The sequence below is a fragment of the Mustelus asterias genome, chromosome 25, assembly GCF_964213995.1.
Source record: "Mustelus asterias chromosome 25, sMusAst1.hap1.1, whole genome shotgun sequence".
Lineage (NCBI taxonomy): Eukaryota > Metazoa > Chordata > Chondrichthyes > Carcharhiniformes > Triakidae > Mustelus > Mustelus asterias.
The window spans coordinates 55,396,504-55,421,787 of NC_135825.1; the positions used below are offsets into that span (position 1 = coordinate 55,396,504).

Here is a 25,284-nt window from a genome sequence, read left to right on the forward strand (position 1 = left end):
TTCAAGAATGGAGTTTTAAAAAAACCCAAAACAATAGCCCTTATAGATCAGTAAACCTCAGTAATAAACATAGGTATTTATAAATGTACCCTAGCAAACTTCAGATATCACTGTGTGTGTGTGTGTGAGAACATCTATATGAGGCGTGGATGGGCTGGAAAGTTTGCAATTGAGTGCAATGGAGAGATTGAGGAGCTGTGCTCGTGCCCGAGCTCTTCACCCTTGGGTGGCAGGTGCGCGCCCCCGATGGCTGCTCGGGGGCGTGCGGCAGCGCGCTCCCGGCCCCGGGGAGGAGCTGCGCTGAGACAGGGACTGCGCTGCGCTGAGACTGGGACTGCGCTGCGGGGCAGTCGCTGCAGAGATGGAGCTACGGAACGAGCTGCTGAAGTCTATCTGGTACGCATTCACAGCGCTGGATGTGGAGAAAAGTGGCAAAGTGTCCAAATCTCAGCTCAAGGTAAAAGTTGCCCTGGGGTTGGGGGTTTGCTGGAATTGCACACACACTGTAACAAACTCAGCTTCCAGGCTCAGAGTTAGTGTTGATATTGTGGAGTGTGGCATGTTTCAAAACAACTCCATTTCAGGCTTTGCTGTTTGTATATTTCTGTTCTTTTTTTAAAAACAAAACCTCCCAGCACGTTTCCAGTGACAGGAAGTTACAGTGTGTCAAAAAGGCAGGCTGTCGTTTTAAAAGTGTCTTGTTGCGATTGAAATGAAATAGCTTGTGTAATATTTTTGTTACATTTGGAGCTCTGGGTGTCACCCCTTTCCCCGCCCCGGGTTATTTGAACCGTAGATTGGCCCCGGGAAACTTTACTTTCCACTTGTAAGCCCCGACAGAGATCATGTCAAGTTTCTGCTCAACCTTGGGACCTCTGCATCAAGACTTTCAAAGTTGCCAAGCGCGACCAGACTTTTCCTATGTGTCAGAGATACGCGCACACAGGAAATACACAGCTACACCAGCACAGAAGTGGTCACAGTTGCTCTGCGGTACAGCTTCAGTCGTGACTCACGGGTTCTTTAAAACTAAACATCCCATAATCATGGGGCGATTAACGAGAAAGATTAACCCCCCCCCCCCTCCCCAAGCACATACATTTCATTCCTGGGTTTTGTTAAGTGTTGCTCTAACTGATCTGAAGTTGCAATGCTTAGTGCACACGAGGTTGACTGCTGACGTGAAAGATGCAGCTTGGAGGGTTTGACATCCTGGACCCTCCCTTTGCAGCGAATTCGTTGGGCACTTGGTCAGGCAAAAAGTTGAACTTGACGTCTCGTACAGCTTTAAACCACATGCTGAGTAACATTCTGAAAGATAGCTCTTATCAGCACTGATGTGCCTTTTCAATAAGCCTTTGCCAAGACCCTTCTCTTGTTCAAGTTTAAAAATAGATGAGAAGGGGAGTGCAGAGGAAGTCCTGTTACTGCTGATGCAATAGGCAACCCTATTGGTTCAGGGCTGAGGAGGTACAAAGAAAAATTCAGGCCTCTGAGGGGAAGAATGAAAAACAATTAATGACTTCCGAGAGCTTTGTGAACGCAGCACGCTTTACATGTTTCAGAATCTGTACAGTGCAGAAGGAGGCCATTTGGCCCATCGAGTCTGCACCGACCACAATCCTGCCCAGGGCCTATCCCCACAACCCCACACATTTACCCTAGCTAGTCCCCCTGACACTAGGGGAGAATTTAGCATGGCCAATCAACCTAACCTTTGGGAGGAAACCAGAGCACCCGGAGGAAACCCACGCAGACGTGGGTAGAATGTGCAGACTCCACACAGACAGTGACCCAAGCTGGAATTGAACCCGGGTCCCTGGCGCTGTGAGGCAGCAGTGCTAACCACCGTGCTGCCACATTTTCTGGTGTGTGTGAGAGAGAGGAAAGTGGCTCTAGTTTGATTCTGACTGATCACCGGTGAGAATTGCAATCAGAAAATGAATGTTCAGCCATCTGTATAAGGGGAGCTTTGTAAATCAGTATTAACAAGTCCCCATGGTCCCAGATGGCCACAAGCTGTGACTGGTGGTAATTTAACCTAAACATACAGTCTCTGTTCAAGGCGTTTTAGTTGCTCTGTATTACAGGGAAAGTTGCAATTTAATAAATTGTTACGTGGAGTATAGTTTCCCCGTCTAGACAATAGTCACTGAACTTCACTTGCATATGAAGTGTTTCGAGATGTTTCTGAGAGCTGTGAAAAGATATTGTGTTTTTAAAGTATTTACAGTGTTACTGCTTTGGTCGGAGTGATAGTACAAAGACCCAGACGATTTTGTTTTTCATAATATTTAAAAAGAGTTCATCAGTGTCATACTGGTTATAGGAAACTATATTAAGGAAAGAACTTGCATTTAGATGGCACCTTTCACAATCTCTGGATATCCCCAACACACTTCACAGCCAGTAAAGTATTTTTGAAGTGCAATGGCTGTTGTAATATGGGCGAATGAGGCAGCCAACCAGTGCTCAGCAAGATCCCACATGCAGTGACAGGGCAAAAGATCATCTGTTTTTCAGAATCGCAGAATTGTTGCAATGCAGAAGGGAACCATTTGGCCCATTGTGTCTGCACATGTGGCGGTGTTGATTGAGATGAACGTTGGGTCTGGGCGAACTCTACAATCATCTTTCAAAAGAAATTGCAATGGGATCTTCCCTGTCCATATGAGAAAGCGGACAGATATCTCACCCAATAGACAGCACGTCAGAGAGTGCAGCCTTTCCTTGGTACTGTGTCAAAACTTAGGTCTAGATTATGCATTCAGGTTCTGGGAGTAAGGTTTGAATCTGTGATGTTCTGACTGAATGCTACCACTGGGCCAAGGCTGACACTTTTAGCTTTGATACAAAAACAGAAAATGCAGGAAAATCTCAGCAGCTCTGACAGCATCTGTGGAGAGAGAATAGAGCCAACGTTTCGAGTCTGGATGACCCTTCGTCAACTGGACAAAGAGACAAACGGAAATTCTATTTTCTCTGACGAAGGGTCATCTAGACTTGAAACGTTGGCTCTATTCTCTCTCCACAGATGCTGTCAGGCCTGCTGAGATTTTCCAGCAATTTCTGTTTTGTTCAGATTCCAGCATTTGCAGTATTTTGCTTTTAAACATTTGCTTTGATGTTTCGTTTGACCAGCAAGTGAAGCAATGAAATTATTTGGTGATGTAGGTTTGAGTTATTCAACACAACACTAGTTGGAGCTGAATTATTGGAGACTGTCTCCTTCATACTCTCATAGTTCTCCTCACCCTTTGATTAATGTAATGCTAAAGTTCATGTGCTAATCCATTTGACACACCAACCATCCATTTGGTCTTTGAAGGGAGCTCCTCAAACCGTAACCATATTTATATTTTCGTGTGCACGCACATGCACTGTGTTACAAGGTCTCAAACTCGAACTCCACAAATAATCAAAAGAATTATCTCCCACTCACATCCCTAGAGAGAAAGGTCCATGTTCTTCAGGTACGCCCCCCCACTCCTCAACTCCCGAATTAATTCTCCAACATTGAATCTTGCAGCAAGATTTTGTTCCATAGGCTCATTTAGCATCTTGCCAAACAACCCCTTGACAGTTTTAAATTTAGATGTTTCGCTAGCCAATTTAGGAGCGATTTAGAAGGAATCACTTCTTAGATGGTAGTGGAAATCTGGCACTCTTTCTGCATGACCCCCCTCTTCTGTATTCCAAACAAAATATCTTTAATCTAAGCAATATTTCATGATATTATCAAATGTAAAGAGTGTGGGCAGAACTTTAGTGGCCCCTGGGTGGCACGTTGGGGGTTGGGGGGGGGGGGGTGATCAGTAAAAGTGCAGGGAGCTATATTGGGATGGCTCCCTGATGCAGTCCTCCCACCGGGGAATTTTCCTTTCCGGATCGCCTGCCTGCTGCAAGGGAGCTGATTGATATCAAGGCACATTCTGATCCGACTGAAATTTCCTCCTTCCAGTTTACTGAAGGAGCCAGATGTTGCGGTTCAGTGTCTTGGCCGCATCCAAAGCTTCATCATAAAGTTTTAAAGTTTATTTATTAGTGTCACAAGTAGGCTTACATTAACACTGCAATGAAGTTACTGTGAAAATCCCCTAGTCGCCACACTCCGGCGCTTGTTCGGGTACACGGAGGGAGAATTTAGCATGGCCAGTGCACCAAACCAGCACATCTTTCGGACTGTGGGAGGAAACCGGAGCACCCGGAGGACACGGACAGAATGTACAGACTCCACAAAGACAGTGACCCAAACCAGAATCGAACACGGGTCCCAGGCGCTGTGAGGCAGCAATGCTAACCACCGTGCCACTGTCATGTTGTTGAAGTGGCCATTCTTCCCCATCCTAGGCACTTCATTCCAGCAATCCAGTTGGGCAAGGGGAGCATCATGAACAACATTACAATAGGTGCCTCCTGTTGGTATGTGCCAGAAGTCATTTCATTAGCAATGCAGAATGGGGATTCTACCTGGACCCCAGGGGTGTCATGACCCGCTATTTTTTATTCATTTGTGGGACATGGCGTTACTGGCTGGCTAGCATTTATTTCCCAAGGGCAGTTGAGAGTCAACCACATTGCTGTGGGTTTGGAGTCACATGTAGGCCAGACTGGGTAATGATGGCAGACTTCCTTCCCTAAAGGACATTAGTAAACCAGATGGGTTTTTCCCACAATCGACAATGGTTTCATGGTTATCAATAGATTCTTAAAAAGATAGATTTTTTAAAAATTCAAATTCCACCGTCTGCCATGGTGAGATTTGAACCTCTGTCCCCAGAACATTAGCTGAGTTTTTGAATTAATAGTCTAGCAATTATACCATTAGGCCATCGCCTCCCCTGTTGCATGTTGTTGCATGTTGTTGCATGTTGTTGCATGTTGTTGCATGTTGTTGCATGTTGTTGCATGTTGTTGCATGTTGTTGCATGTTCCAGTTAAATTCACACAACTTGGCACAGAATCGAACATTTGTGGGTGGCTTAACTTTGGATATTTCAAAAGTTAAAAGACAAGGTGAGAACGCCAAGCGATTTAAAAGGGTAGTCAGTCCCTTGATATTAAATCAAATGGCTTTAGAAAAGAGATCACGTAACTTTTTACTGAACTTTTTCCTTAATTTGTGTTGAATATTGTTGGTAACTATTGTAACTTGGTCGTCGGGAACAACTAAACTGATTGTACTGATATGGAGTCACAAATTCATGGAAAGGTTGTAAATAAACTTGAAGGGCAGATAAGGTCTGTATAACTGTCACAATCTGTATTTTGTTTTAAATTCCCTGCGGTTTAAACTTGAACAGGCTGCAGCTGCAACGGAGAGCTTTTTTAAAAAACTCGACTGAACTGCTTTGATTGACTGTCTATCTGCTGTAGGTCAGAAAAGATCAGTACCATTGAGCAGTTTCAATAGAATTCTTTGTTGACATTTTCCCAAGGGTTACTGTTGTGTCATTATGATTGCTTGGCTGGGTTTCGAAAGCTACGATTATCTCAGCAGGGTGCTCTGACTTCACTGTTTGATTGACAGTTTAAAGTGGGTATTAAACGTTTAACTGTCTTGTTGCTGCGGGGGGGCTGCAATAAAGTTTGCTTTTCTATGAGATTAATCATTTGAGATTTAAAAGCTTTGCATGGATTTTATGAATGGGACTTTTTCACTCAAGTGTGCATGAGTGAGAGCTCTGATGTGGAGATGCCGGCATTGGACTGAGGTAAGCACAGTCAGTAGTCTCACAACACCAGGTTAAAGTCCAACAGGTTTATTTGATAGCACGAGCTTTCGGAGCGCTGCTCCTTCATCAGGTGAGAGTTGTATTAGATTGTTAGACGTGCTTTTCATCTGCAGATGCCTGTTCATGGTGAATACTGGGTGAATGGCTGTGGAGGGGAGATGGGGATTAGGTGATGGCCTGAGTTGGCATTGAGTCAGCATGAAGGGTATGGGGGGCCGGGGGGACTAAGAGGGTATAGTTGGTGGGGGGGTTGAGGGGTGGTGATGGTGAGAGCTTAGCAGCTTCTGAAACAACTGGTCTGCAGACCTTGAGAACCGAGGCAGGCCTTCTAACCAGCCCCACCTCGTCGACTTGAGCCACCCGCCTTGGGAGGGAAAATCAGGCCGAAGATGTGTATCACAAAGAAACAGTTTAATAATCGACAAATGAGTGCTTTCTGAAGATAGTCAAAAAACGCACCTTAATCACACAAAGACACCATAGGACTTAAAAAGAGTGAAACAGATTCAGTAAAACACGATGAGAAAATCAAAGAGGAACAAAGACTGCTGCAAAGCAATGGAATGAAGTGGAAAGTGTGTGAGAAAGAGATAAGAAAATGGTACAGACAGCAATTCTGTAAAGTCAGTGTTTAGATTATCGAGTTGGCAGGAAGTAGTTGAGATGCAGATCTGGAAGTTTACACTGCGCTTAGTTGAAATGGGGTAGGAAGTCAAAGAGAAACACCGTGTACCTATCAGTTCACCACATGGCCTCTGCATGTTGTGTTGTGTACACATGTAGATTTGAACATGCTCTGACATGTATGGGTAAAATGGCAAAATCCTGCCAAATTAGTGGTGAAATTAGTATTAAGTATTTCTCAGTACCAGATTAAGCTGAATACTGGAGGTAATTGTGTCATTTCCATATACTTAGCAAGAATTTTGCTCTAGTTCAAAGAACACACATTATACACAGTAACTTTCTTAACCTCTCACCCGTTAATCAATCGCACTCTATTCTCAGTATGACATTGAAATGTAGAAAAGATGTAATGAGTGATTAGCTTTTAAATACCTGTAGGAAGTTGAGGTGGGATAATTCCATTGGCTGCTTGTAGTAATTCTCTGAATGTTTCCACTGAGTGCGGCATCATTTCGTCCCCCTCCCAGTCAGTGTGTGGAATGGGACTGCAGTATGGGTCAGTCAGTGTGTGTGGAACGGGACTGCAGTATGGGTCAGTCAGTGTGTGTGGAACGGGACTGCAGTATGGGTCAGTCAGTGTGTGTGGAACGGGACTGCAGTATGGGTCAGTCAGTGTGTGTGGAACGGGACTGCAGTGTGGGTCAGTCAGTGTGTGTGGAACGGGACTGCAGTATGGGTCAGTCAGTGTGTGTGGAACGGGACTGCAGTATGGGTCAGTCAGTGTGGAACGGGACTGCAGTGTGGGTCAGTCAGTGCGTGTGGAACGGGACTGCAGTATGGGTCAGTCAGTGTGTGTGGAACGGGACTGCAGTATGGGTCAGTCAGTGTGTGTGGAATGGGACTGCAGTATGGGTCAGTCAGTGCGTGTGGAATGGGACTGCAGTATGGGTCAGTCAGTGTGTGGGGAACGGGACTGCAGTATGGGTCAGTCAGTGTGTGTGGAATGGGACTGCAGTATGGGTCAGTCAGTGCGTGTGGAATGGGACTGCAGTATGGGTCAGTCAGTGTGTGTGGAACGGGACTGCAGTATGGGTCAGTCAGTGTGGGTGGAACGGGACTGCAGTATGGGTCAGTCAGTGTGTGTGGAACGGGGCTGCAGTATGGGTCAGTCAGTGTGTGTGGAATGGGACTGAAGTGTGGGTCAGTCAGTGTGTGTGGAACGGGGCTGCAGTATGGGTCAGTCAGTGTGTGTGGAATGGGACTGCAGTGTGGGTCAGTCAGTGCGTGTGGAATGGGACTGCAGTGTGGGTCAGTCAGTGCGTGTGGAATGGGACTGCAGTATGGGTCAGTCAGTACGTGTGGAATGGGACTGCAGTATGGGTCAGCCAGTGTGGAACGGGACTGCAGTATGGGTCAGTCAGTGCGTGTGGAACGGGACTGCAGTATGGGTCAGTCAGTGTGTGTGTGGAATGGGACTGCAGTATGGGTCAGTCAGTGTGTGTGGAACGGGACTGCAGTATGGGTCAGTCAGTGTGTGTGGAATGGGACTGCAGTATGGGTCAGTCAGTGCGTGTGGAATGGGACTGCAGTATGGGTCAGTCAGTGTGTGTGGAATGGGACTGCAGTATGGGTCAGTCAGTGTGTGTGGAACGGGACTGCAGTATGGGTCAGTCAGTGTGTGTGGAACGGCACTGTAGTTTGGGTCAGTCAGTGTGTGTGGAACGGGACTGCAGTATGGGTCAGTCAGTGTGTGTGGAATGGGACTGCAGTATGGGTCAGTCAGTGCGTGTGGAATGGGACTGCAGTCTGGGTCAGTCAGTGTGTGTGGAACGGGACTGCAGTATGGGTCAGTCAGTGCGTGTGGAATGGGACTGCAGTATGGGTCAGTCAGTGCATGTAGAATGGGACTGCAGTATGGGTCAGTCAGTGTGTGTGGAACGGGACTGCAGTATGGGTCAGTCAGTGCGTGTGGAATGGGACTGCAGTATGGGTCAGTCAGTGCATGTAGAATGGGACTGCAGTATGGGTCAGTCAGTGTGTGTGGAATGGGACTGCAGTATGGGTCAGTCAGTGTGTGTGGAACGGGACTGCAGTATGGGTCAGTCAGTGTGTGTGGAATGGGACTGCAGTATGGATCAGTCAGTGCGTGTGGAATGGGACTGCAGTATGGGTCAGTCAGTGCGTGTGGAATGGGACTGCAGTATGGATCAGTCAGTGCGTGTGGAATGGGACTGCAGTATGGGTCAGTCAGTGTGTGTGGAATGGGACTGCAGTGTGGGTCAGTCAGTGCGTGTGGAACGGGACTGCAGTATGGGTCAGTCAGTGCGTGTGGAATGGGACTGCAGTATGGATCAGTCAGTGTGTGTGGAACGGGACTGCAGTATGGGTCAGTCAGTGCGTGTGGAACGGGACTGCAGTATGGGTCAGTCAGTCTGCGTGTGGAATGGGACTGCAGTATGGGTCAGTCAGTGTGTGTGGAACGGGACTGCAGTATGGGTCAGTCAGTGCGTGTGGAATGGGACTGCAGTATGGATCAGTCAGTGTGTGTGGAACGGGACTGCAGTATGGGTCAGTCAGTGCGTGTGGAATGGGACTGCAGTATGGATCAGTCAGTGTGTGTGGAACGGGACTGCAGTATGGGTCAGTCAGTGCGTGTGGAACGGGACTGCAGTATGGGTCAGTCAGTCTGCGTGTGGAATGGGACTGCAGTATGGGTCAGTCAGTGTGTGTGGAATGGGACTGCAGTATGGATCAGTCAGTGTGTGTGGAATGGGACTGCAGTATGGGTCAGTCAGTGTGTGTGGAATGGGACTGCAGTATGGATCAGTCAGTGTGTGTGGAATGGGACTGCAGTATGGGTCAGTCAGTGCGTGTGGAATGGGACTGCAGTATGGGTCAGTCAGTGCGTGTGGAATGGGACTGCAGTATGGGTCAGTCAGTGCGTGTGGAACGGGACTGCAGTATGGATCAGTCAGTGTGTGTGGAATGGGACTGCAGTATGGGTCAGTCATGGAGTCATTCTGTGCAGAAAAGACCCTTCAACCTATCAAATCTGCACTGACAATAACTACCACTAATGTCGAGCTAATTCCATGTTGATTTGATTTATTATTGTGGCATGTATTGGGATACAGTCAAATATATCTACATAGAGTACATCAGGGATCAGAAAAGGATAGGGTGCAGAATGTAGTGATACAGTTACAGGTAGAAGAGAAAAATCAGCTTATTGTGTGATAGGACCATTCAAAAGTCTGACATCAGCAGGGAAGAAGCTGTTCTTGAGTCGGTTGGTACGTGTCCTCAGACTTTTGTATCTATTTCCCGGTGGAAAAGAGTATGTCTGGGGTGCGTGGGGCCCTTAATTATGCTGGCTACTTTGCTGAGGCAGCGGGAAGTGAAGACAGAGTCAAATGATGGGAGGCTGGTTCGAGTGATGAAATGGACTTCGTTCACAAGCCTTTGTAGCTTCTGGCGGTCTCGGGCAGAGCAGGAGCCATACCAAGCTGTGATACAACCGGAAAGAATGCTTTCTATGATGCATCTGTAAAAGTTGGTGAGAGTCATAGAGGTCATATCAAATTTCCTTAGTCTTTTGAGAAAGTAGAGGTGTTTGTGGGATTTCTTAACTATAGCATTGGCGTGGAGCGATCAGGACAGGTTGTTGGTGATCGGGACACTAAACACCTGAAGCTCTTGACCATTTCCACTTCATCACTGTTGATGTAGACAGGGGTGAGTCCACCACTGTTTCCTGAAGTCGATGACTAGCTCCTTCCTTTTACTGACATTGAGGGCGAGATTATTGTTGCTCTACCAGTTCACCTATTTCTCTGTCTCTTTCCAGTGCTACATGTCGTTATTGTTTGAGATCCGACCCACTACAGAAGTGTCATCAGCAAACTTGAAATTGGAGTTGGAGGGGAATTTGGCCACACAGTCATAGGTGTATAAGGAGTATAGTAGGGGGTTGAAGACACAGCTTTGTGGGGCACCCGTGTTGATAATCATGGAAGAGATGTAACCTTTCTTTACTGATTGCGGTCTATGGATTAGGAAGTCAAGGATCCCATCGCAGAGGGAGGAGCTGAGCCCTAGGCCACGGAGTTTGGAGATTGTTGGAATAATGGTGTGGTCAATAAATAGGAGTCTAACATAAGTGTCCTTGTTATCTAGGTGTTCCAGGGTTGAGTGCAGGGCCAGGGAGATGGCGTCTGCTGTGGACCTGTTGTGGCGGTAGGCAAACTGTAGTGGATCCAGGCAGTCCAGGAAACCAGAATTGATGTACGCCATGACTAACCTTTCGAAGAACTTCACAATGATGGATGTCAGAGCCACCGGCCGATAGTCGTTAAGGCACGCTGCTTGGTTTTTCTTTGCTACAGGAATGATGGTCGTCGTCTTGAAGCAGATAGGGACCTCAAATCGGAGTAAGGGGAGGTTAAAGATGTCTGCGAATACCCCGGCTGGTCCGTGCAGGATTTAATTACTCGTGCCGGTCCCCCAAGCAGGCCAGTTGCTTTCTGAGGGTTGACTTTCAAGAAGGCTGATCTGATGTCTCCGATGGTGACCACGGATACCGGTTCAGCTGAGGCTGTCAGAGGGGGTGATATCCTCTTGCTGACCTGCTCAAAACGGGCGTAGAATGCACTGAGCTCATCGAGGAGGGGTGCGTTGTTTCCGGCGATTCTACTCGTCTTCACCTTGTAGCCTGTTATGTCATGTAGACCTTGCCACAATTGATGGGTGTCAGTGTGGCTAGCCTGGGGCTCTAGCTTGGTTCGGTATTGTCTCTTGGCATCTTTGATGGATCTCTGTAGGTCGTATCTGGACTTCTTGTATGGTTCAGGGTCACCTGACTTAAATGCTTCAGACCTGGACTTCAGGCAGTGGATATCCCTGTTCATCCATGGTTTCCAGTTGGGGAACACGGATTTGCTTTTTTGGCACACAGTCTTTGACACAGTCACGAATGAAGTCAGTTACTGTAGAGGCGTACTCCTTCAGGCTGTCGCAGTTTGTAACTACTGACCAATCCACTGACTCGAAGCAGTCCCGTAGGAGATCATCCGATTCTTCAGACCAACATTGCACGACTTTCTTTGATGGATTCTCCCACTTCAGTTTTTGCTTGTAAGCCGGGATCAGGAGCACAGCCTTGTGGTCTGATTTGCCAAAGTGTGGGCGGGCGATAGAGCGGTAGGAATGGTTGATGTTTGTGTATCAGTGCTCGATTTTCCTGCACATGTCGCATATCCTTGAATGTTCTGATATTTGGAGTGTTCATCCAAATATTTTTTTCAGGTTGTAAGGTTTCCAGCCTCCATTACCTTCCCAGGCAGCGCATTCCAGGTTCCCACCACCCTCTGAGTGAAAAGGTATTTTCTTGAATCCTATTTGAATCACCTGCCCCTTACCCTAAAACTTTGCCCCCTCGTGATTGACCCCTCAATCAAGGCAATAGCTGCTCCATACCCAACCTGTCCATACCACTCATAATCCTCCACACCTCAATCATGTCCTCTCACAGCCCCTCCCATTATAAGGAAAACAATCCAAGCCCAGCCAGTCTCTCCTTAAAGCTCAAATGCTCCGTCCTAGGCAACATCCTGGTGAATCTCCTCTGTGTCCCCTCCCTTGTGATCATATCCTGCCCACAGTGAGGTGTTACAACACCAGGGTAAAGTCCCAACAGGTTTATTTGGTAGCACAAACCGCAAGCTTTTGGAGCGTTGCTCCTTCATCAGGGTGAGTAGGAGTCGTCTTCACAAAAAGGGCATTTAAAGACACAAACTCAATTTACAAGATAATGGTTGGAATGTGAGTCTTTACAGGTAATCAAGTCTTAAAGGTACAGACAATGTGAGTGGAGAGAGGGTTAAGCACAGGTTAAAGAGATGTGTATTGTCTCCAGCCGGGACAGTTGGTGAGATTCTGCAAGCCCAGGCAAGTCGTGGGGGTTGCAGATACTGTGACAGTCTTCTACCACGACTCATTCTGCCTGTGGAACGGGACTGCAGTATGGGTCAGTCAGTGTGTGTGGAATGGGACTGCAGTATGGGTCAGGCAGTGTGTGTGGAATGGGACTGCAGCATGGGTCAGTCAGTGTGTGTAATGGGACTGCAGCATGGGTCAGTCAGTGTGTGTGGAATGGGACTGCAGTATGGGTCAGTCAGTGCGTGTGGAACGGGACTGCAGTGTGGGTCAGTCAGTGTGTGGGGAACGGGACTGCAGTATGGGTCAGTCAGTGTGTGTGTGGAACGGGACTGCAGTATGGGTCAGTCAGTGTGTGGAACGGGACTGCAGTATGGGTCAGTCAGTCAGTGTGGAACGGGACTGCAGTATGGGTCACTCAGTCAGTCAGTGTGGAACGGGACTGCAGTGTGGGTCAGTCAGTGCGTGTGGAACGGGACTGCAGTGTGGGTCAGTCAGTGCGTGGGGAACGGGACTGCAGTATGGGTCAGGCAGTGCGTGTGGAACGGGACTGCAGTATGGGTCACTCAGTCAGTCAGTGTAGAACGGGACTGCAGTATGGGTCAGTCAGTGCGTGTGGAACGGGACTGCAGTATGGGTCAGTCAGTGCGTGTGGAACGGGACTGCAGTATGGGTCAGTCAGTGTGTGTGGAACGGGACTGCAGTATGGGTCAGTCAGTGTGTGTGGAACGGGACTGCAGTATGGGTCAGTCAGTGTGTGTGGAACGGGACTGCAGTGTGGGTCAGTCAGTGTGTGTGGAACGGGACTGCAGTATGGGTCAGTCAGTGCGTGTGGAACGGGACTGCAGTATGGGTCAGTCAGTGTGTGTGGAATGGGACTGCAGTATGGGTCAGTCAGTGCGTGTGGAACGGGACTGCAGTATGGGTCAGTCAGTGTGTGTGGAACGGGACTGCAGTATGGGTCAGTCAGTGTGTGTGGAACGGGACTGCAGTATGGGTCAGTCAGTGTGTGTGGAACGGGACTGCAGTATGGGTCAGTCAGTGTGTGTGGAACGGGACTGCAGTATGGGTCAGTCAGTGTGTGTGGAACGGGACTGCAGTATGGGTCAGTCAGTGTGTGTGGAACGGGACTGCAGTATGGGTCAGTCAGTGTGTGTGGAACGGGACTGCAGTATGGGTCAGTCAGTGTGTGTGGAACGGGACTGCAGTATGGGTCAGTCAGTCCGTGTGGAACGGGACTGCAGTATGGGTCAGTCAGTGTGCGTGGAACGGGACTGCAGTGTGGGTCAGTCAGTGCCTGTGGAACGGGACTGCAGTATGGGTCAGTCAGTGTGCGTGGAACGGGACTGCAGTATGGGTCAGTCAGTGTGTGTGGAATGGGACTGCAGTATGGGTCAGTCAGTGTGTGTGGAACGGGACTGCAGTGTGGGTCAGTCAGTGTGTGTGGAATGGGACTGCAGTATGGGTCAGTCAGTGTGTGTGGAACGGGACTGCAGTATGGGTCAGTCAGTGTGTGTGGAATGGGACTGCAGTGTGGGTCAGTCAGTGTGTGTGGAATGGGACTGCAGTGTGGGTCAGTCAGTGTGTGTGGAACGGGACTGCAGTATGGGTCAGTCAGTGTGTGTGGAACGGGACTGCATTATGGGTCAGTCAGTGTGTGTGGAATGGGACTGCAGTATGGGTCAGTCAGTGTTTGTTGAACGGGACTGCAGTATGGGTCAGTCAGTGTGTGTGGAACGGGACTGCAGTGTGGGTCAGTCAGTGTGTGTGGAATGGGACTGCTGTGTGGGTCAGTCAGTGTGTGTGGAACGGGACTGCAGTATGGGTCAGTCAGTGCTTGTTGAATGGGACTGCAGTATGGGTCAGTCAGTGTGTGTGGAACGGGACTGCAGTGTGGGTCAGTCAGTGTGTGTGGAATGGGACTGCAGTGTGGGTCAGTCAGTGTGTGTGGAACGGGACAGCAGTATGGGTCAGTCAGTGTGTGTGGAATGGGACTGCAGTGTGGGTCAGTCAGTGTGTGTGGAACGGGACTGCAGTATGGGTCAGTCAGTGTGTGTGGAACGGGACTGCAGTATGGGTCAGTCAGTGTGTGTGGAACGGGACTGCAGTATGGGTCAGTCAGTGTGTGTGGAACGGGACTGCAGTATGGGTCAGTCAGTGTGTGTGGAACGGGACTGCGGTATGGGTCAGTCAGTGCGTGTGGAATGGGACTGCAGTATGGGTCAGTCAGTGTGTGTGGAACGGGACTGCAGTATGGGTCAGTCAGTGCGTGTGGAATGGGACTGCAGTATGGGTCAGTCAGTGCGTGTGGAACAGAACTGCAGTATGGGTCAGTCAGTGTGTGTGGAACGGGACTGCAGTATGGGTCAGTCAGTGCGTGTGGAATGGGACTGCAGTATGGGTCAGTCAGTGCGTGTGGAACGGGACTGCACTATGGGTCAGTCAGTGTGTGGAACGGGACTGCAGTATGGGTCAGTCAGTGCGTGTGGAACGGGACTGCAGTATGGGTCAGTCAGTGTGTGTGGAACGGGACTGCAGTATGGGTCAGTCAGTGTGTGTGGAACGGGACTGCACTATGGGTCAGTCAGTGTGTGGAACAGAACTGCAGTGTGGGTCAGTCAGTGTGTGTGGAACAGAACTGCAGTATGGGTCAGTCAGTGTGTGTGGAACGGGACTGCAGTATGGGTCAGTCAGTGCGTGTGGAACGGGACTGCAGTGTGGGTCAGTCAGTGTGTGTGGAATGGGACTGCAGTATGGGTCAGTCAGTGTGTGTGGAACGGGACTGCAGTGTGGGTCAGTCAGTGTGTGGAACAGAACTGCAGTGTGGGTCAGTCAGTGTGTGTGGAACAGAACTGCAGTGTGGGTCAGTCAGTGTGTGTGGAACGGGACTGCAGTGTGGGTCAGTCAGTGCGTGTGGAATGGGACTGCAGTGTGGGTCAGTCAGTGTGTGTGGAACAGAACTGCAGTATGGGTCAGTCAGTGTGTGTGGAACGGGACTGCAGTGTGGGTCAGTCAGTGCGTGTGGAATGGGACTGCAGTATGTGTCAGTCAGTGCGTGTGGAACGGGACTGCAGTATGGGTCAGTCAGTGTGTGTGGAACGGGACTGCAGTGTGGGTCAGTCAGTGTGTGGAACAGAACTGCAGTGTGGGTCAGTCAGTGTGTGTGGAACGGGACTGCAGTGTGGGTCAGTCAGTGCGTGTGGAACGGGACTGCAGTATGGGTCAGTCAGTGCGTGTGGAACGGGACTGCAGTATGGGTCAGTCAGTGTGTGTGGAACGGGACTGCAGTGTGGGTCAGTCAGTGTGTGGAACAGAACTGCAGTGTGGGTCAGTCAGTGTGTGTGGAACAGAACTGCAGTGTGGGTCAGTCAGTGTGTGTGGAACGGGACTGCAGTGTGGGTCAGTCAGTGCGTGTGGAACGGGACTGCAGTATGGGTCAGTCAGTGTGTGTGGAACGGGACTGCAGTGTGGGTCAGTCAGTGTGTGTGGAACAGAACTGCAGTGTGGGTCAGTCAGTGTGTGGAACGGGACTGCAGTATGGGTCAGTCAGTGCGTGTGGAATGGGACTGCAGTATGGGTCAGTCAGTGTGTGGAACAGAACTGCAGTGTGGGTCAGTCAGTGTGTGTGGAACGGGACTGCAGTGTGGGTCAGTCAGTGCGTGTGGAACGGGACTGCAGTATGGGTCAGTCAGTGCGTGTGGAACGGGACTGCAGTATGGGTCAGTCAGTGTGTGTGGAACGGGACTGCAGTGTGGGTCAGTCAGTGTCTGTGGAACAGAACTGCAGTGTGGGTCAGTCAGTGTGTGGAACGGGACTGCAGTATGGGTCAGTCAGTGCGTGTGCAATGGGACTGCAGTGTGGGTCAGTCAGTGTGTGGAACAGAACTGCAGTGTGGGTCAGTCAGTGTGTGTGGAACGGGACTGCAGTGTGGGTCAGTCAGTGCGTGTGGAACGGGACTGCAGTATGGGTCAGTCAGTGCGTGTGGAACGGGACTGCAGTATGGGTCAGTCAGTGTGTGTGGAACGGGACTGCAGTGTGGGTCAGTCAGTGTGTGGAACAGAACTGCAGTGTGGGTCAGTCAGTGTGTGTGGAACAGAACTGCAGTGTGGGTCAGTCAGTGTGTGTGGAACGGGACTGCAGTGTGGGTCAGTCAGTGCGTGTGGAACGGGACTGCAGTATGGGTCAGTCAGTGTGTGTGGAACGGGACTGCAGTATGGGTCAGTCAGTGTGTGTGGAACAGAACTGCAGTGTGGGTTAGTCACTGTGTGTGGAACAGAACTGCAGTGTGGGTCAGTCAGTGTGTGGAACGGGACTGCAGTATGGGTCAGTCAGTGCGTGTGGAATGGGACTGCAGTGTGGGTCAGTCAGTGTGTGTGGAACAGAACTGCAGTGTGGGTCAGTCAGTGTGTGGAACGGGACTGCAGTATGGGTCAGTCAGTGCGTGTGGAATGGGACTGCAGTGTGGGTCAGTCAGTGTGTGTGGAACAGAACTGCAGTATGGGTCAGTCATTGTGTGTGGAACGGGACTGCAGTATGGGTCAGTCAGTGCGTGTGGAACGGGACTGCAGTGTGGGTCAGTCAGTGTGTGTGGAATGGGACTGCAGTATGTGTCAGTCAGTGCGTGTGGAACGGGACTGCAGTATGGGTCAGTCAGTGTGTGTGGAACGGGACTGCAGTGTGGGTCAGTCAGTGTGTGGAACAGAACTGCAGTGTGGGTCAGTCAGTGTGTGTGGAACGGGACTGCAGTGTGGGTCAGTCAGTGCGTGTGGAACGGGACTGCAGTATGGGTCAGTCAGTGCGTGTGGAACGGGGCTGCAGTATGGGTCAGTCAGTGTGTGTGGAACGGGACTGCAGTGTGGGTCAGTCAGTGTGTGGAACAGAACTGCAGTGTGGGTCAGTCAGTGTGTGTGGAACAGAACTGCAGTGTGGGTCAGTCAGTGTGTGTGGAACGGGACTGCAGTGTGGGTCAGTCAGTGCGTGTGGAACGGGACTGCAGTATGGGTCAGTCAGTGTGTGTGGAACGGGACTGCAGTATGGGTCAGTCAGTGTGTGTGGAACAGAACTGCAGTGTGGGTCAGTCACTGTGTGTGGAACAGAACTGCAGTGTGGGTCAGTCAGTGTGTGGAACGGGACTGCAGTATGGGTCAGTCAGTGCGTGTGGAATGGGACTGCAGTATGGGTCAGTCAGTGTGTGGAACAGAACTGCAGTGTGGGTCAGTCAGTGTGTGTGGAACGGGACTGCAGTGTGGGTCAGTCAGTGCGTGTGGAACGGGACTGCAGTATGGGTCAGTCAGTGCGTGTGGAACGGGACTGCAGTATGGGTCAGTCAGTGTGTGTGGAACGGGACTGCAGTGTGGGTCAGTCAGTGTGTGGAACAGAACTGCAGTGTGGGTCAGTCAGTGTGTGGAACGGGACTGCAGTATGGGTCAGTCAGTGCGTGTGGAACGGGACTGCAGTATGGGTCAGTCAGTGCGTGTGGAACGGGACTGCAGTGCGGGTCAGTCAGTGTGTGGAACAGAACTGCAGTGTGGGTCAGTCAGTGTGTGTGGAACAGAACTGCAGTGTGGGTCAGTCAGTGTGTGTGGAACGGGACTGCAGTGTGGGTCAGTCAGTGCGTGTGGAACGGGACTGCAGTATGGGTCAGTCAGTGTGTGTGGAACGGGACTGCAGTATGGGTCAGTCAGTGTGTGTGGAACAGAACTGCAGTGTGGGTCAGTCAGTGTGTGGAACGGGACTGCAGTATGGGTCAGTCAGTGCGTGTGGAACGGGACTGCAGTATGGGTCAGTCAGTGTGTGTGGAACGGGACTGCAGTATGGGTCAGTCAGTGTGTGTGGAACAGAACTGCAGTGTGGGTCAGTCAGTGTGTGGAACGGGACTGCAGTTTGGGTCAGTCAGTGCGTGTGGAATGGGACTGCAGTATGGGTCAGTCAGTGCGTGTGGAACGGGACTGCAGTGTGGGTCAGTCAGTGTGTGGAACGGGACTGCAGTATGGGTCAGTCAGTGTGTGGAACGGGACTGCAGTATGGGTCAGTCAGTGTGTGTGGAACGGGACTGCACTATGGGTCAGTCAGTGTGTGTGGAACGGGGCTGCAGTATGGGTCAGTCAGTGTGTGTGGAACGGGACTGCAGTATGGATCAGTCAGTGTGGAATGGGACTGCAGTATGGGTCAGTCAGTGTGTGTGTGTGGAATGGGACTGCAGTATGGGTCAGTCAGTGTGGAATGGGACTGCAGTATGGGTCAGTCAGTGTGTGTGTGTGGAATGGGACTGCAGTATGGGTCAGTCAGTCAGTGTGTGTGGAATGGGACTGCAGTATGGGTCAGTCAGTGTGTGTGGAACGGGGCTGCAGTATGGGTCAGTCAGTGTGTGTGGAATGGGACTGCAGTATGGGTCAGTCAGTGTGTGTGGAACGGGACTGCACTATGGGTCAGTCAGTGTGTGTGGAACGGGACTACCGTATTGGTCATTCAGTGTGTGTGGAATGGGACTGCAGTAAGGGTCAGTCAGTGTGTGTGGAACGGGACTGCATAGAACCATAAAAAGTTACAGCTCAGAAACAGGCCTTTTGGCCCTTCTTGTCTGTGCCGAACCATTTTATGCCTAGTCCCACTGACCTGCACTTGGACCATATCCCTCCACACCCCTCTCATCCATGAACCCGTCCAAGTTTTTCTTAAATGTTAAAAGTGTTAAAAGCATTTACCACTTCATCCGGCAGCTCATTCCACACTCCCACCACTCTCTGCGTGAAGAAGCCCCCCCTAATATTCCCTTTAAACTTTTCTCCTTTCGCCCTTAACCCATGCCCTCTGGTTCTTTTCTCCCCTAGCCTCAGCGGAAAAAGCCTGCTTGCATTCACTCTATCTATACCCATCAAAATCTTATACACCTCTATCAAATCTCCCCTCAATCTTCTACGCTCCAGGGAATCAAGTCCCAACCTATTCAATCTCTCTCTGTAACTCAGCTTCTCAAGTCCCGGAAACATCCTTGTGAACCTTCTCTGCACTCTTTCAATCTTATTTACATCCTTCCTGTAACTAGGTGACCAAAACTGTACACAATACTCCAAATTCGGCCTCACCAATGCCTTATATAACCTTACCATAACACTCCAACTTTTATACTCGATACTCCGATTTATAAAGGCCAATGTACCAAAGGCTCTCTTTACGACCCTATCCACCTGTGACGTCACTTTTAGGGAATTCTGTACCTGTATTCCCAGATCCCTCTGTTCAACTGCACTCTTCAGAGTCCTACCATTTACCCTGTACGTTCTTCTTTGGTGTGTCCTTCCAAAGTGCAATATCTCACACTTGTCTGCGTTAAATTCCATTTGCCATTTTTCAGCCCATTTTTCTAGTTGGTCCAAATCCCTCTGCAAGCTTTGAAAACCTTCCTCACTGTCCACTACACCTCCAATCTTTGTATCATCAGCAAACTTGCTGATCCAATTTACCACATTATCATCCAGATCATTGATATAGATGACAAACAACAATGGACCCAACACCGATCCCGGCGGCACACCACTAGTCACAGGCCTCCACTCAGAGAAGCAATCCTCCACAACCACTCTCTGGCTTCTTCCCTTGATGTGGAGATGCCGGCGTTGGACTGGGGTGAACACAGTAAGAAGTTTAACAACACCAGGTTAAAGTCCAACAGGTTTATTTGGTAGCTCTTATTTATAAGCTCTGTTTGTGAACAGAATTCCCACTCACCTGAAGAAGGGGCTTAGAGCTCCGAAAGCTTGTGTGGCTTTTGCTACCAAATAAACCTGTTGGACTTTAACCTGGTGTTGTTAAACTTCTTACTGTGTTCTTCCATTGAGCCAGTGTCGTATCCAATTTACTACCTCCCCATGTATACCGAGCGACTGAACCTTCCGAACTAACCTCCCATGAGGGACCTTGTCAAAGGCCTTGCTGAAATCCAGGTAGACAACATCCACCGCCTTCCCTTCATTCACTTTCCTGGTAACCTCCTCGAAAAACTCTAATAGATTGGTCAAACATGACCTACCACGCACAAAGCCATGTTGACTCTCCCTAATAAGTCTCTGTCTATCCAAATATTTGTAGATTCTATCCCTTATCACACCTTCCAATAACTTGCCCACCACTGACGTCAAACTTACTGGCCGATAATTTCCCGGATTTCTTTTGGAACCTTTATTAAACAACGGAACAACATGAGCCACCCTCCAATCATCCGGCACCTCCCCCGTGAGTACTGACATTTTAAGTATGTCTGCCAGGACCCCTGCAAGTTCAACACGAGCTTCCCTCAAGGTCCGTGGGAATACCCTGTCCGGTCCTGGGGATTTATCCACTCTGATTTGCCTCAAGACAGCGAGCACCTCCACCCCTTTAATCTGTAAAGGTTCCATGGCCTCCCTACCTGTTTGCCCTATTTCCGTAGACTCCATGCCCATTTCCTCAGTAAAGACGGATGCAAAAAAACCATTTAGTATCTCCCCCATCTCTTTTGGTTCCATACACAGTCGACCAATCTGGTCTTCAAGAGGACCAATTTTATCCCTCACTATCCTTTTGCTCCGAACATACCTATAGAAGCTCATTGGATTTTCCTTCACTCTTTCTGCCAAAGCAACCTCATGTCTTCTTTTAGCCCTCCTGATTTCCCTCTGCAGTATGGGTCAGTCAATGCGTGTGGAATGGGACTGCAGTATGGGTCAGTCAGTGTGTGTGGAACGGGACTGCAGTATGGGTCAGTCATGTGGAACTGGACTGCAGTTTGGGTCAGTCAGTGTGTGGAATGGGACTGCAGTATAGGTCAGTCAGTGTGTGGAATGGGACTGCAGTATGGGTCAGTCAATGTGGACCGGGACTGCAGTGTGGGTCAGTCAGTGTGTGTGGAACGGGACTGCAGTATGGGTCAGTCAGTGTGTGTGGAACGGGACTGCAGTATGGGTCAGTCATGTGGAACTGGACTGCAGTTTGGGTCAGTCAGTGTGTGGAATGGGACTGCAGTATGGGTCAGTTAGTGTGTGTGGAACGGGACTGCAGTATGGGTCAGTCAGTGTGTGTGGAACGGGACTGCAGTATGGGTCAGTTAGTGTGTGTGGAACGGGACTGCAGTATGGGTCAGTCAGTGTGTGTGGAATGGGACTGCCGTATGGGTCAGTCAGTGCGTGTGGAACGGGACTGCAGTTTGGGTCAGTCAGTGTGTGGGGAACGGGACTGCTGTATGGGTCAGTCAGTGTGTGTGGAACAGAACTGCAGTATGGGTCAGTCAGTGCGTGTGGAACAGGACTGCAGTACGGGTCAGTCAGTGCGTGTGGAATGGGACTGCAGTATGGGTCAGTCAGTGTGTGTGGAACGGGACTGCAGTATGGGTCAGTCAGCGTGTGTGGAACGGGACTGCAGTGTGGGTCAGTCAGTGTGTGTGGAACGGGACTGCAGTATGGGTCAGTCAGTGTGTGTGGAACGGGACTGCAGTATGGGTCAGTCAGTGTGTGTGGAACGGGACTGCAGTATGGGTCAGTCAGTGTGTGTGGAATGGGACTGCAGTATGGGTCAGTCAGTGTGGAATGGGACTGCAGTATGGGTCAGTCAGTGTGTGTGGAACGGGACTGCAGTATGGGTCAGTCAGTGTGTGTGGAACGGGACTGCAGTATGGGTCAGTCAGTGTGTGTGGAACGGGACTGCAGTATGGGTCAGTCAGTGTGTGTGGAACGGGACTGCAGTGTGGGTCAGTCAGTGTGTGTGGAACGGGACTGCAGTGTGGGTCAGTCAGTGCGTGTGGAACGGGACTGCAGTGTGGGTCAGTCAGTGCGTGTGGAACGGGACTGCAGTATGGGTCAGTCAGTGCGTGTGGAACGGGACTGCAGTATGGGTCAGTCAGTGCGTGTGGAACGGGACTGCAGTATGGGTCAGTCAGTGTGTGTGGAACGGGACTGCAGTATGGGTCAGTCAGTGTGTGTGGAACGGGACTGCAGTGTGGGTCAGTCAGTGTGTGTGGAATGGGACTGCAGTGTGGGTCAGTCAGTGTGTGTGGAATGGGACTGCAGTATGGGTCAGTCAGTGTGTGTGGAACGGGACTGCAGTGTGGGTCAGTCAGTGTGTGTGGAACGGGACTGCAGTATGGGTCAGTCAGTGTGGAACAGGACTGCAGTATGGGTCAGTCAGTGTGTGTGGAACGGGACTGCAGTATGGGTCAGTGAGTGTGTGTGGAATGGGACTGCACTATGGGTCAGTCAGTGTGTGGAATGGGACTGCAGTATGGGTCAGTCAGTGTGTGTGGAACGGGACTGCAGTGTGGGTCAGTCAGTGTGTGTGGAACGGGACTGCAGTATGGGTCAGTCAGTGTGTGTAGAACGGGACTGCAGTATGGGTCAGTCAGTGCGTGTGGAATGGGACTGCAGTATGGGTCAGTCAGTGCGCGTGGAATGGGACTGCAGTATGGGTCAGTCAGTGTGTGTGGAACGGGACTGCAGTATGGGTCAGTCAGCGTGTGTGGAACGGGACTGCAGTATGGGTCAGTCAGTGTGTGTGGAACGGGACTGCAGTATGGGTCAGTCAGTGTGTGTGGAACGGGACTGCAGTATGGGTCAGTCAGTGTGTGTGGAACGGGACTGCAGTATGGGTCAGTCAGTGTGTGTGGAATGGGACTGCAGTATGGGTCAGTCAGTGTGGAATGGGACTGCAGTATGGGTCAGTCAGTGTGTGTGGAACGGGACTGCAGTATGGGTCAGTCAGTGTGTGTGGAACGGGACTGCAGTATGGGTCAGTCAGTGTGTGTGGAACGGGACTGCAGTATGGGTCAGTCAGTGTGTGTGGAACGGGACTGCAGTATGGGTCAGTCAGTGTGTGTGGAACGGGACTGCAGTATGGGTCAGTCAGTGTGTGTGGAACGGGACTGCAGTATGGGTCAGTCAGTGTGTGTGGAACGGGACTGCAGTATGGGTCAGTCAGTGCGTGTGGAATGGGACTGCAGTATGGGTCAGTCAGTGCGTGTGGAACGGGACTGCAGTATGGGTCAGTCAGTGTGTGTGGAACGGGACTGCAGTATGGGTCAGTCAGTGTCTGTGGAACGGGACTGCAGTATGGGTCAGTCAGTGCGTGTGGAATGGGACTGCAGTATGGGTCAGTCAGTGTGTGTGGAACGGGACTGCAGTATGGGTCAGTCAGTGCGTGTGGAATGGGACTGCAGTATGGGTCAGTCAGTGTGTGTGGAACGGGACTGCAGTATGGGTCAGTCAGTGTGTGTGGAACGGGACTGCAGTATGGGTCAGTCAGTCTGCGTGTGGAATGGGACTGCAGTATGGGTCAGTCAGTGTGTGTGGAACGGGACTGCAGTATGGGTCAGTCAGTGTGTGTCGAACGGGACTGCAGTACGGGTCAGTCAGTGCGTGTGGAACGGGACTGCAGTACGGGTCAGTCAGTGTATGTGGAACGGGACTGCAGGATGGGTCAGTCAGTGTGTGTGGAACGGGACTGCAGTATGGGTCAGTCAGTGTGTGTGGACCGGGACTGCAGTATGGGTCAGTCAGTGTGTGTGGAACGGGACTGCAGTGTGGGTCAGTCCGTGTGTGTGGAACGGGACTGCAGTACGGGTCAGTCAGTGTGTGTGGAACGGGACTGCAGTATGGGTCAGTCAGTGTGTGTGGAACGGGACTGCAGTGTGGGTCAGTCAGTGTGTGCGGAACGGGACTGCAGTGTGGGTCAGTCAGTGTGTGTGGAACGGGACTGCAGTGTGGGTCAGTCAGTGCGTGTGGAACGGGACTGCAGTATGGGTCAGTCAGTGCGTGTGGAACGGGACTGCAGTATGGGTCAGTCAGTGCGTGTGGAACAGGACTGCAGTATGGGTCAGTCAGTGTGTGTGGAACGGGACTGCAGTATGGGTCAGTGAGTGTGTGTGGAATGGGACTGCACTATGGGTCAGTCAGTGTGTGGAATGGGACTGCAGTATGGGTCAGTCAGTGTGTGTGGAACGGGACTGCAGTGTGGGTCAGTCAGTGTGTGTGGAACGGGACTGCAGTATGGGTCAGTGAGTGTGTGTGGAATGGGACTGCACTATGGGTCAGTCAGTGTGTGGAATGGGACTGCAGTATGGGTCAGTCAGTGTGTGTGGAATGGGACTGCAGTATGGGTCAGTCAGTGTGTGTGGAATGGGACTGCAGTGTGGGTCAGTCAGTGTGTGTGGAACGGGACTGCAGTATGGGTCAGTCAGTGTGTGTAGAATGGGACTGCAGTATGGGTCAGTCAGTGTGTGTGGAATGGGACTGCAGTATGGGTCAGTCAGTGTGTGTGGAACGGGACTGCAGTATGGGTCAGTCAGTTTGTGTGGAACGGGACTGCAGTATGGGTCAGTCAGTGTGTGTGGAACGGGACTGCAGTATGGGTCAGTCAGTCAGTGTGTGGGGAACGGGACTGCAGTATGGGTCAGTCAGTGTGTGTGGAACGGGGCTGCAGTATGGGTCAGTCAGTCCGTGCATTTGGAATGGGACTGCAGTATGGGTCAGTCAGTGTGTGTGGAACGGGACTGCAGTATGGGTCAGTCAGTGTGTGTGGAACGGGACTGCAATTTGGGTCAGTCCGTGCATTTGGAACGGGACTGCAGTATTGGTCAGTCAGTGTGTGGGGAACGGGACTGCAGTATCGGTCAGTCCGTGCATTAGGAACGGGGCTGCAGTATGGGTCAGTCAGTCCGTGCATTTGGAATGGGACTGCAGTATGGGTCAGTCAGTGTGTGTGGAACGGGACTGCAGTATGGGTCAGTCAGTGCGTGTGGAATGGGACTGCAGTATGGGTCAGTCAGTGTGTGTGGAACGGGACTGCAGTATGGGTCAGTCAGTGTGTGTGGAACGGGACTGCAGTATGGGTCCGTCAGTCTGCGTGTGGAATGGGACTGCAGTATGGGTCAGTCAGTGTGTGTGGAACGGGACTGCAGTATGGGTCAGTCAGTGTGTGTCGAACGGGACTGCAGTACGGGTCAGTCAGTGCGTGTGGAACGGGA

The 25,284-nt window shown here is 50.7% G+C and overlaps 1 protein-coding gene across 1 annotated transcript in view; it reads left to right on the forward strand.

Moving 5' to 3' along the window:
* The first annotated feature begins 218 nt into the window (after positions 1 to 218).
* def6a (DEF6 guanine nucleotide exchange factor a) overlaps positions 219 to 25,284 on the forward strand; it is a 207,887-nt gene continuing 182,821 nt past the window's right edge. The window contains exon 1 of the mRNA XM_078197830.1: positions 219 to 457. Within this exon, the coding sequence (XP_078053956.1) occupies positions 362 to 457 (96 nt within the window). The 5' untranslated portion in view covers positions 219 to 361. The remainder of the gene's footprint in view (positions 458 to 25,284) is intronic.